Raw genomic sequence first — 12868 nt, forward strand, 5'->3', positions numbered from 1 at the left:
CGTAAGTTTTTCGGGAATTTCTGCGCCATAACGTCTTTCATTTGCCCCCAGACGTTTTCGATTGGGTTCAAGTCAGGCGATTTTGCTGGCCACGGCATCACGTTGATGTCTTCCGTCTCGAAGAACTTTTTCATGGCTGCGGAGGTGTGACACGGTGCGTTATCCTGCTGGTAAGTGAGATCGCGACCGTTTTCATCCAGGTGAAGAAGAAGTGGATCGAACAGCACCTCCTCGTATTTTTCGAAATTCATTGTCCCCTGGAATCGCACCAAGGCAACTGGGCCTGCAGCGCAGATCGCACCCCAAACTGCAATTCCTCCCTTATTTTGGCGTGACTGTTTTATTTGGAGGTCTTCGGAGAATCTGCTTTCTTTAGGAAAGAGCCATATCTGTTCAAAAAGCAAGAACTCTTGGCAGAATCGTTCAGTGCCTGCAAGTACTAGTTAGCCCTACGTACGTGCTCGTAAGTGTGAATACCACTTAATACATACCTCGACTCGCCCTCCTGACAGCTTGAAAGTACATTCATCCGAGAAGATCACCGAGTGGAAAAATGCAGGATTTTCAAGGAGTTGTTCGCGTTTCCACAAGCACCAGTAGATTCGGTCTTCTTTATGCTTTGAGGTGAGTTCATCGGCAACTGCTTGACTTCTCCGTGCACCGTATTCCTGGAGTCTTCGTAGAAGAGTTTTGTGCGGGATCTGAAGACTTGCTGCTGCTTTAGCTGCACTCAGTGTTCGGTTTTCTTTCAAAAAATTTATGGCTGCTTGGTCATCTTCGGCTGTTGTTTTTCTCGGTCTTCCTTTCTTATGTTTCACCTTGCGTTCACCCGTTTCCTTGTCGTATTGATGCAACACCCTGATCACCCAGCTTTGCGATTTTCGGACATATTTGCTGACTTTCGTTGAACTACCTTCTTTCTCGTATAACGTAAAAACTGTTTTGACTAAATCTGCATCAACATATCTGCCGCGAACCATTCTTCCGCCATATTTTACGGACAAGTGAAATAAACAAAAAGAAAACAAAGCAGTAACGGAAGTTAAAAGTTAAATAAAATCAACATTATTATATTAATTTGCTTGAGCCGACGGTCAGTCGACAGCCGGAAGTAGTTTTGAACAGAGAACGGCCGGTTGCGCACTGCGTACTTTTGAACAGCGAATGGCCGCGTACGCATTATTTTGGGTTTTGGGCCTATGCGACCATTTTGTCCTAAGCTGTACTGTACTCGTATCTGACCATGAGTGCTAAAATTTAGCACTGACAGTAGTATATAAATGTATCACGTAGTACGTGGAGTAAATTGTTTATTGTTTATTTGTAAATTGTTTATTTATTAGTGAACCGTGATGACTCGTATTAAAATATATTCGGTAAAACTTCCGGCAAATAAAATACACCAGCAAACATCAAATACATGTCTATAGATTTAACTGCACTGGCAGTACAATAAAAGGTACAAAGTAGCACGTACTATAAACCTTCAGTCCAGTTCTATACTGGGGGTTAGTACTGGATGTGGCAACTGACCAGCGGTAACTGACCAGCGGTTGCTGACCAAGGACGTTCTGTACAAGCCCGGTTATTTGATTAGCTAGAAATTTCGATCTTAGCGTGGCATTATTTGGGTTGCACAGAGTCAGATGAGGAAATGTAAAAATGGAAGCATGTTCAACTTTGAGTTTCAACTTCTCAAAGCTTCGAATCTACACTTTCTTATGTCAAATTAAGTTTTTAACCGCTAAATATATACCATGTCTTGTTTTGTTTACTTGTTGTTAAAACCACTATCACCCTCCGCCACTTTTGAGGAGTTGGTACGATCCATATTCTATGTGGGTAAAGGATCAAGACGGAGAAAGGGATACGACCGTCCACAAATGCATCTCAGTTTGGCACGAAAAAACCAGCGGTAAGTAAATAACTAATAACCGAAAAGTTTATGCTATTAAAGCTTCTTGTCAGTTGAACCGGAAAACATGCGCAATTCGCGACATTTGGCGAAGAGGTCAACTTGTGACGGTTGTTTCCGGATGCGAAGGTTCTGGCGATCGCATGGCCTTTTTATCGGAAGCGGCGATCGTCAGTTACACCGGCCTTCGAAACTTGACGAACGTGCAAAGCGGCACTCTTTCGTTCATTCAAGGGAAGGCAGTGGCGACGTTAAAGCTATCGAACTATGGAAATGCTGTTCTGCACTCATTTCATCACGATTTTTTATGTGGGTTCATGAAAATGAATTCCGAAGATGGGTTAGCAGTTTGAAAGATCCATCTTGATATTTTATGCTTTGTCATCAAAAGGCATTCCGAAGTCGGCCTAGCAGCTTAAAGGCCCAATGAAAAACATAGCTCGGTTCTTGTTATTGCAATAAAGGCTTTGTGATCTTATGTGTTTAGGGTGGCGACTGTGATGTAGCAGATCGTGATCTTATGTATTTTGGGTGGCGACTGTGATGCAGCAGATTGCACATTTTATTGTTTTTCTTTTGTTGATCACGTTTTAATGCTCCTATGCTTTTGAAAGTTTGAAAATACTAGGTACGCAATCCAACGATATTTTAATAAAGCGGATTTCTGTTAACAATCCCCATAACAGAGTGGCAGTATTGTTGTAACGGAGTTAAAAAAGAAAACAAGGAACCTATCTTAACAGATGCTACTTTAAACATTAAAACATTAGAAATAGCTCATTCAGAGGTCATACAGAGGCCAAAAGGTATTATTAATTTTCCTTTAAAAAAAACAAGCAATTACACTAATAATAACAAGTTATTCTGTCTCAAGGAAATTACAGCAAACTGGAATAATTATTTCAAACCATCCCAAAACCCCCGTTTCCGTATTCAACTGCGTAAGCGATGTCCGACATAAATAGACAGGTTAATTTTTTCTTTTGGCTGATCGCTGAACGCTGTTAAAATTACAGTTGCGCAAAATTAAAAGCAAATGCGATGGTAGTTAATTGTGCATTCGTCGCATCGCGCTTAGCGGATACAGAGCGCGTACGTACGTGCACCTCCACTCAACCCGGATATGCAGTGCTTTGCTAAGCGCGGAGGCTTTACGGTAACTTCGCAAGTTATCGTCGTGGCTGAAGCGGTCTTGCGCTAAACGTCACGAATTTGGGGAGGAGCCACAAATATCAGCAGTAAAACTTTAGAGCTACTGAAAAATTAACCTCTATAATGTCTCCACCTCGCACTCCTCGTAGCTCACACATAGGTCAATCTGTTTCGCGCAAGTATGGGCCCGCGGCGCACGCACAAATCTTGGATTTTGTCCGGAAACAACTTCTGCATTAGCAGACTCGAAAAACTCAACAGAGATCTTGAATTTCAACTGATCCGTACCAACGATGAACCGCATCAGCTTCCGCAACATGTCAGTATCAGAACTAAGAACGAACTGTTGGAATCGTTTGAAAGTATCAACAACTTGCTCCGGCACACTGTTAGAGGAAACACTGTTAGAGGCACACTGTTAGAGGAAACGGGTTTGAAGGCGGACAAAAATTCGTCTGCTGTAGACACGATCGTGAAAACCGAAGTCTCGCATTCTTCCCAACATCCAGCTTCTTTCATTCTCTAAAAAACAACAACGCCATATACTCAAAGCCTTAAGCTGAGGTTTTTACTTATATTTCGATGAAGTTCATTTGGTTAAAGCCACATCGAACTTGCGACAATGCCGGCTCGTATCTCCCAGTTAATTCGTCGTAGCAAATTTTTTCCGCAAGGTCTCTCCAAATCAGGCCTCTAGCAGGGTACTCCTTTATTCAAGAAAATTGCATTATATAGTACTAAAACAAGCCGACTTCAAGTGCAACGTTTACCTCAACTGCATTTGCTAATAGCCAAGTCCTCACGCCAGGAAATTTCAAATCGTCATTTTCCGGATCTTCAGAAGCTTTCATAAAGAGGTGGGCAGCCAGTTTTGCAATAAACGGACTTTTCTGTATAATTTGAGTGTTGTCGAGGAATATCCCATCCACAGACGAAAAAGTTGTACATCAAGCCAGGCCGGAAAGCCGCCGTCGTGAAGAACAAAGTGGAAAATTAGTTTACCGATCGCAACAAATATTTCATGATTTAATGGCGTTCCAGATGACGGCATTTTTGAATTCTCACCTTTAAAAAGGTAACCAACTCCCCGCAGGTGGTACTCAAGGAGGTTTTCCAAGAAATCAGCAGTGAAACCTCGAAACAGCCCTTTGACATCAACCGGGCGTTGAGCGCTTGGTATTCTGGAACATTTAAATTGTATTACTTGCAAATATCAAAAATATGTGTGATGATAATTACCCCTCGGTTTTTAATTCGATTTGCGGCTCGCTGAGTAGATCTTGCGGTCGCGCTGTCATATACCACGACAATAAGCTTCTTGTTGGGTCCGTTTCGCCCACAGGAATTGTGACAAAATCAGATGGCAGTAATCCGTAGAACGAGCGGGCGTCATTCAAAAACGATTTTTGGAAAGCGATAAATGTAGTCTTTGGTTCGGAAACAACAATTACGGGCTCTTTTATCCAATCTTCGCAGGATATCTCAGGCAAACCCAAATCTGGAATTGAGTATGGGAAGTAGTAACATTGACCGCTTGTGTTTGCACGATCAGCAAGATTTTTACCTTCGTTAGATTCTAACGAAAAATCAGTGTAAGCTCCATCCGAGGGCGCACTAAGAATCTGTAGAATTTTTTGCAGTATTATGTTTCAAACAGCTTCAAAAGCACCTTTTATTGTACTTTTAGCTTTTTGGTGTGAGGCTCGCTTTCCAACACGTTAATGGAATCGGTATCCTCGTCTAGTCCCGGCAGATTGTGCTCCGCCGGTGCAAGAAACAATCGTTACCGGCGGGCTCCACCTCCTTGCATAGGTTTGCAGCTGTACCTGCAATTGAAGGCTTTTGATGATTGCCGCTATTACCGCTTTAAAACAATGTCGTTACTACCGCTCACTCTAACAACACGTTGAGGTCGATTTCCGTCTTCGTGGCAAATACAACCACGCCGAGAGCCGAATTTCTACCATCAGCATTTCGTGAAAGCAGGTTCCATTGCTGCGTACCCAACATCGGAAACGCTTCCCAAACAGCAGCATCCACAGTTTTTGCGTCACACGGATGTATTAATTGTATTACTTTCATCAAATTGTTTTCTGCCATAAACAAGTAATCTGATCTAAATCGCAAAAACATTCATTTAATAAATTGTTTTTGCTACCCAATTTTAAGTATGCTCACTTGGATCGATCAGAACGGGGAACGTGGTTGCCCTGAATTCTTGGACACAAAAATACGTCCAGCTCGTAGGGCACCTGAACCACAGCCTTTGGCGAACTTTTTTCGTTGATTCGTGGGTTTCGGTTTGCTTTTCCGCTGTACTGAACCCGACCCCGCACTTCATAACGGTTGGCAACGGTTGGAACTGTTGGTAGCAAACCCATGGAACTCGGTTGCAACCGCTGCAACGACAACGGTGAAATTATCGGCCTCGGTGGTTCGTTCCAACGGGATAAACTTGTGTTAATGGGGGCATTTGGTGCTTCAATTTCCGCTGCCGATAACTGTGCACTTTCGTTGGCAACACTCAAGCTTCTCCCAGATTGCGTTTCCGCGTTTCGTTGGCAGCACTCAAGCTGCTCCCAGATTGCGTTTCCGCGTTCTGCAAAATCTCCTTTATATGCAAATGATTTGAAAAGTGCGAGAAATGCTTACTTGTTGAACTTGCACTCGCGTATGTCGCCCAAAGTAATGATCGCAGCAGCCACACTTGTAAATATTTCCAGTTTCATTGGATTCCCAAGCTGGACAAGCACATCCTGTAACGGAACAAACCACAAAAAAGGGCTTTACATTGCTCGTCCATGCCGAAGACCCTTAAAAATATATTTTTGAGAAACCATGTGGTTCTTTCATTGAATACTGCTCGATCTGATCTAACTGGGTCACTGAATAACATCCGTAATCCAACCGCGCTCTCACTTGTCTTTGTCCGCACAAATGGCTTCAGTTTCAGTTCATTTCTGTTCGCTTCTACATGAAAACGAATTTGCTTTGATTATTTCCCAATATTTGTTCGTTTTATGCAACGTTTTCCATGTCCCATCCTTTATAATAAAAGAATAAGAAGGTACACAAAATTCGTGTCTGTCTCCCTTTTCTGAACGACACAGAAAGCAAAACGTAGATGTCCGTATAGCATTCGATTGCGCAAAGTATGTAGATGAGCCCACAAAAGTCAAATTTGCGAAAACGAAAACAAATTTCGAGATAAAATCCAAAAACCTAACATGCAAAACCTACGGGAACGTCAAAAACCTGTTAACGCTCTAACTGTCGCCTCGCAGAGTTTGCGTATGGCTTTGCTAAGACTGGGTCTACAACGCTTCAAACAAGGTTTTATGCTCGAATGTCGCTCGATAGCCTTCACTCGAATTTATGGATAAGTTAAGTTTGGGAAAACGTTGGACGTAAAAAAATGAATAACCGTCAAATTTAGAAATGCTAAAATGAATCGGTCCTGCTTGAAGCCCGTAGCTGCCACATTCTGTATTTTCGAAGTGGTTGGCCACCCGCAGACGAATGTGTGAGTTAGAGTGTGCAGTAATGATTCCCAGCATTGTCTGGTGCATTATCTGACTTGGCGGACTAACATTTTGCAAGTTTAAATTTATAAGCGCTTCCATCTTCGAATGTGTAATGGAAATTAAATAAACGTTTTGATAATGCCACGACGTAGTACTTTAACTGGGCGTAAAGAGTCACGCAACAGAAAGCGCGCAACTGCTACGGAGACCTCTGCGCAGCGGATTCAGCGCCAGCAAGCTGACAGGCAGCGAAATGCCAGGTAGAATTACCATTATTTGATTTCAAGGTTTTCATGAAGTCATCATGATTTTATGGCAGACGCAGAGCTGTTGAGTGTGTACCAAACACTCCTCTCGGATCACTGGAGAGCGCTGCAGAAAACGCTGTCAGGTAAGTTATCCTTTTTGTTTGGCGTTGCAAGCGAGTCTCTGACCGATTGTGGCGTTGGAAAAATTGTAGTTTACCTTGCGTTGTTGCGGAGCCCATTGACGTTGTGCCCGCTAACGATGGTCTGCCGTTCCTTCATTCTGAAGGTGATGCTGATGTAGAACGCGAGGTTCGAGTTACTGTTCGCCGTCAATCTTCGTCAATAATGGCTGCTAGGAGTTTTACGGACGAGTCGGTCGTGCCAACACACTCCCTTGGTCCTATGGATAAGTTGTGTTCGTTTTGTGAAGCCTTGAACTTCCCTGCGGGAAAGAATTCCAAGTGCTGTCACAAAGGGAAAGTTTGTTTGCCTGGATTATCTATCCCCAACGAGATTATTCAGCTGTTAACGGGCACGAACGCAGAGTCGAAAAACTACCGAGACAATATCAGAAAATTCAATTGTGCAAATGCATTTCTTCCTTTGGAGCAAAGCTCCCCCCGCCGCCCGGGCACGGTCCTTATTCTTTTCGGATACACGGCCAGGTTCATCATTTTGTTGGCGCAGCACAGCTAACCGCAGGAGCCTCCACGAAGTACGCGAGCCTTTGTTTCATTGATTCTGAGGAGGCTCTTAATCAGCCTTTAAACCGCAGCGAAAACAAGAAGTGTAACCCTCTGATTATGGCTGAGATCCAAAGAATACTGGCTGTTAATAATCCATACGCGCATCTGTTTCGCCATATGAGCGATGTGTATAAGGATAGTGAAATGTTACCTGCCGAAATGCGTGATATTTCTCTGGTGTTTCTGAAAGCAAATGGTGCCGATCCCCGAAGATATAACGATCCACGGACTGGTGAAATTGCAGCGGTGTTTGTGTCTCCAGACGGCGAACCACCTGCTGAGCGGGATATTGTGGTATACGTCAAACAGGCACACCCCTCTCGGATTTCCCCCCTGAGCCCTCATTGTGACCCTTTGGTGTATCCCCTACTATTTCCTCGCGGAGAGTTTGGTTGGCATCCGGATTTGGTGCACGACCCGCTGCACAGGACAACGCAGCGGACGCGCGTAACGCAGTTGCAGTTTTATTCTTATCGCTTGGCTATACGTTCTGGATTCAGCGTATTGCACGCGTCTGGCAAGCTATTTCTGCAGTATATTGTTGATGTTTATGTCAGAGTGGAAGCAAACCGCTTGCAGTTCATACGTCAGAACCAGAAGCATCTGCGTGCCGAGTCGTATGCCGGTCTGTTGGATCATGTTAACAGCGTTGCCGCTGATAATGATGCTGCTGCTGGCAAAATTGTTATTTTACCATCATCGTTTATCGGTAGTCCACGAAATATGCAGCAAAATTACCAGGACGCTATGTCCATAGTTCGACGTTACGGAAAGCCTGACCTTTTCGTTACTTTTACGTGCAATCCCAGATGGCCGGAAATCACGGGTAACCTCCGCAACAACGAAAAAGCAGAATTCCGCCCGGACCTGATTGCGCGGTAAGAAGGGACGCTTTGTGAACGTTTACAGGCTAGGCGTCTATAGGTGTCGACCGTTGTATACAGGCAGTCTTTCCCAAGTCCTGCTTGACCTCAGACTGTCTGCACCGTTAGACAACCGCCCTGTAGTTATCTGCGTGAAGCTAGGTAGGCATGGTAGTGGACCCGACGTGCCGACAGTAAGCAACGGCTATCGATCACTTCGGCCGTTCTCATTTCGGTCGGAATACACGTCGAGCGCCATTAATTGGCGCCGCACTACATTTCGGTACGCTCACTTCAACATAAATGAGTATACAAATATTAAAAAACCTAACAATAGTTTAAAGAGCTGAAATTGCCGCGGTGAGCGTTAACCGAAGTAATTCTGTGCGGCCGAAATGTAACGCAGACGCGATCACTTACTACCGTGACACTAAATTAATGGCACTATAAGTATAAGTAATTAAAATGTACAGTATATGTTAACTTTGTTCCGTCATATATAGCAGCCAAGCACGCGTACAGTACACAACAGGCTTTTCGTTTGCAGGGTTTTCAAGTTGAAACTGGACGTGCTCATGAATGACATTTTCAAGAAATCCGTATTTGGAACTGTCACGGCTTACGTTTACGTAATTGAATTCCAAAAGCGAGGCCTACCACATGCGCACACCCTGTTAATTTTAGCGGCGGAATCTAAATTCGTGAATTGGACGACATTGACAGGATAGTATGCGCTGAAATTCCGGACTCTGAAGCATTCTCGCGTTTGTTTGCAGCGGTGAGTTCGACAATGGTGCATGGGCCATTTGGGACTATCAATCCCCAGTCACCTTGCATGCAGAATGGCAAATGCACTAAAGGATTCCCCAAAGATTTCTCTTCTGTTACGAAAGAAAACAAGAGCGGGTACCCTGTATACCAGCGAAGAGACGATGGCAGAAATATAGTCATTAACGGAATTCCAGTCAGTAACCAGTGGACTGTGCCATATAATAAGTGGTTGTCCAGCAAGTTTAACGCTCACATCAATGTTGAAGTATGCACTACGGTTAAATCGGTAAATTACTTATTCAAGTACGTGTATAAAGGGTACGATTGTGCCAACGTCCAAATCACCCAGCATTACCAGAGTGGCAACAACGATACGCTCAACTGGAACGAAATCGATACGTTTTTAAATGCCCGCTACGTTAGCGCTCCTGAAAGTATGTGGCGATTGAATGAAAATGAAATGCACCGGCAGTCTCATACGATTGAATCATTGAACGATTAGCAGTACATTTACCGGACATGCAGAATGTGATGTTTGCAGAAGGAAATGAGGTAACCGCAGCGGCAAGAGCGGCAATCTCCCACACGAAGCTCACAGCTTACTTCCAACTCAACAGTGATGAACCATCTGCAAGGAAGTTTTACTATACCGATATCCCGTTTACCGGGAGTTTTACTATACCGTTTGTTTGGCTCAAGAGCGCGAAGAAGTGGCAGAAACGCAAGCGAGGAGGAGAATCAGTAATCGGACGGATGTACGCCGTGTGGCCTTCGGATCGCGAGAGATTTTTTCTACGCTTGCTCCTACTTCATATAAAAGGTCACTAAAATGCCGCTGTTATTGATTTTACCCACATGTTTAGGTATTTCATTATGCACGGTACATATAATTTTCTGTACAGCTGTGAAAATTATGTGTGCACATTAATTAAACCATGATTTGCCTTTAGGAGCCACTTCTTTTGAATCCCTACGAACCGTTAACGGAATTCAGTGTGCCAGCTTTCACGAAGCTGCCAAAGCGCTGAAGTTGTTGGACGACGATTCAGAATGGAATGCAAGCTTAGCGGAAGCCAGTTTGTCTAGCATGCCGAAGGGACTTCGAGAGATGTTTGCATACATTTGCGCATTTTGTGTACCTGGTGATCCTGTCGCCCTGTTTGACTTGCACAAAGATAGTTTAACAGAAGACTATCGCCGTACATATCCGGAGCAAGAGAGTAGCAACAGGGCGCTGTGGGATATCGAGTGCGTTCTGACGCAGCACGGACTTAGCTGCAAACAGCTAGGATTTCCACAGCCCACGTGCCCGACAGATATTCCGACTGCCCAATATAACCTTGAAGAAGAAACAGCGGAAGCAATGCGATTGGAAACAACTTTAAATCCAGAACAGCGCGCATTTGTGTGTGAAGTGCTTTACGCTATAGATACGGGGGCGGGCGCAAGGCAATGGTTCCTGGATGGGCCTGGTGGTACAGGTAAAACTTATGTATACCGATACCTTTCGCACACGTTACGAGGGCGTGGGAAAGAAGTTATTGCGGTAGCCTGGACGGGAATAGCAGCAACTCTACTTAAAGGCGGACGTACCTGTCACTCGGCGTTTAAGTTTCCGCTGAATCTGGATGAGACTTCGGTTTCCAGCATCAAACCCGCCTCTCCGGAGGCCCGCCGACTGACCGATGCTGCTTTGATAATATGGGACGAAGCACCCATGGCACCCAAAATGCTCTTTCGACGCTTGATCGGCTTCTGCGCGACCTAACGAGAAACGATCAGCCATTTGGGGGTAAAACTATTGTTTTTGGAGGAGATTTTCGGCAAGTGCTCCCAGTGGTACGGCACGGATCGCGAACGAAAATAGTCGAAGAAAGTATCAAGAGAAGTTCTCTTTGGCCTTTCATCACTGTCAGACGATTGACAACTAATATGCGAACCGGGCCAGAACAGCAGGTTTTCAGCAAATGGCTCCTTGAGTTGGGTAAGTGGTAATGTACTATCAGCCATTTGTGCCTTATATTCAAAGCTGACAGGTGATCAACAAAATTACATTACCTTTGATTACTTTTCAGGAGATGGCAGACTTCAAACTGTCCCAGATTTAACGGGAGACCTAATTGAAGTTCCGACCGACTGTGTGTTTGAAGGTTCAGCTGTTGATTTAGTAAAGGAAGTTTACGGGCAGACCATTGACCCTTTGAATGTTATAGCCCTGGCTGACACCGCCATTTTGGCCCCAAAAAACGACCATTGCGCGGAGATTAATGACTACGTTGTAAAGCACTTACTGCCTGGAAACGGCCGATCGTATTTCAGTGTTGACTCAGTGGAAGCTGGAAATGACGACGATTTTGCAGATTATCCCATTTAGTACATTCACAGCTTGACGCCTGCTGGATTGCCACCTCATGGGCTTTTTCTTAAGCCGGGCACGGTAGTTTTGTTAATGCGGAACTTCAATGGGAAATCGGAATTGGTTAACGGAACCAGAATGGTTGTTCGGTTTGTACATGACAATCACCTGGATGTGGAAGTATTGACAGGAGAATGCTTAGGACAGCGCGTCCTTTTACCTCGCATTGTCATAACAACGTCCGATCCTACAATGCCGTTCAGTATTAAGCGGAAACAATTTCCTATTCGCGTTGCATTTGCCATGACGATTAACAAATCGCAGGGACAGACACTGAAACGCCTAGGGCTGTATTTACCAGAACCGGTATTTTCTCACGGACAACTTTACGTGGCATTTTCCAGGGTTTCTTGCTTTTCTGCTATTAGAGTTAAAGTTGTTCCAGGACGAATTCCCGGCAGATCTGGAACCTATACGCGCAATATAGTGTTTTCTGAAGTTTTGTAAGCGAAAACTATGAATCTGCTGTTAATAGTTCGTACTGCGGTAACTGTTAGTAGGCAGTAGTCGGTGGTTTGATAGCTGTTTCAATACGATGATACTGTAACAATAAATTCCGTTACATTAGCGCAGTTTGCGCGGGGTCAGCTAGTATTCTAAATAAAACTCTCCACGTTATATACGCGTTGTTTTTTTCGAGTTTACTATAACGGAGTCGGCTTCTCTGAACGGATTCATGGAATATGCGGTTGCTTCTTTGCAGAGCGCCGTTAACATAATCTATAGTAATCAGCCAGACGAAGATAGGCTTGAAGATCCACTTTTCCAGATTGATGGTTTACAAAGGTACCTTTTGTCGAAATCCCAAAGTAAAGAATCGCGAATTTGTATCCAGGTGTTAAGAACAACTACAGTTGCAGGCTAACGGATGCAGTCTTTGTTAACGTCAGCACCACAGATGTATCGCAGATTGATATCATTCAGAGCGAAATTGCCATTCAGCGAGGAAACGTCCTATTACTATTAGCAGATTTGCCTTAAATCTCCGGTTTTGCCAGTAAGATTACAAAAAACTAACACCGGCGGAAGACCTAAATATGACATTCCTGAAGATGATCTGAAGCGTCTACGTGGAGAAGGATTCAGTCATAGAATTTTTTTTTTACGACATTTTCACTTGCAAGGTGCTTTTTCTTAAAGGTAGAGAATTGCTGCAAATCTAACTTTACTACTTTCCAGAATGAAATGTAACGGTTGTTAAATTTTATATGCACATAAATAAAGTGGCAAAAT

At 44.0% G+C, this 12868-nt stretch overlaps 1 protein-coding gene across 1 annotated transcript; it reads left to right on the forward strand.

Moving 5' to 3' along the window:
* Positions 1 to 6473: 6473 nt before the first annotated feature.
* LOC129585300 (uncharacterized) lies at positions 6474 to 12561 on the forward strand. The gene is made up of 9 exons (XM_055477936.1): positions 6474 to 6851; positions 6911 to 6982; positions 7052 to 8463; positions 8996 to 9653; positions 9761 to 10039; positions 10170 to 11203; positions 11295 to 12078; positions 12339 to 12421; positions 12490 to 12561. Exons 4-6 carry the CDS (start codon positions 9239 to 9241, stop codon positions 10985 to 10987), a joined length of 1512 nt encoding a protein of 503 aa, XP_055333911.1. The 5' UTR covers positions 6474 to 6851; positions 6911 to 6982; positions 7052 to 8463; positions 8996 to 9238; the 3' UTR covers positions 10988 to 11203; positions 11295 to 12078; positions 12339 to 12421; positions 12490 to 12561.
* The last annotated feature ends 307 nt before the right edge of the window (positions 12562 to 12868 follow it).

This window comes from Paramacrobiotus metropolitanus, unplaced genomic scaffold (assembly GCF_019649055.1).
Source record: "Paramacrobiotus metropolitanus isolate TYO unplaced genomic scaffold, Prichtersi_v1.0 Parri_scaffold0000016, whole genome shotgun sequence".
NCBI lineage: Eukaryota > Metazoa > Tardigrada > Eutardigrada > Parachela > Macrobiotidae > Paramacrobiotus > Paramacrobiotus metropolitanus.

Bases quoted from the DNA above. Each gene is read 5' to 3' on its own strand.
- LOC129585300 (XM_055477936.1), top strand. From the start codon at position 9,239: ATGGTGCATGGGCCATTTGGGACTATCAATCCCCAGTCACCTTGCATG. The intron at 9,654-9,760 runs GTATGTGGCGAT...TGATGTTTGCAG, and splicing joins CTACGTTAGCGCTCCTGAAA to AAGGAAATGAGGTAACCGCA. The intron at 10,040-10,169 runs GTCACTAAAATG...ATTTGCCTTTAG, and splicing joins GCTCCTACTTCATATAAAAG to GAGCCACTTCTTTTGAATCC.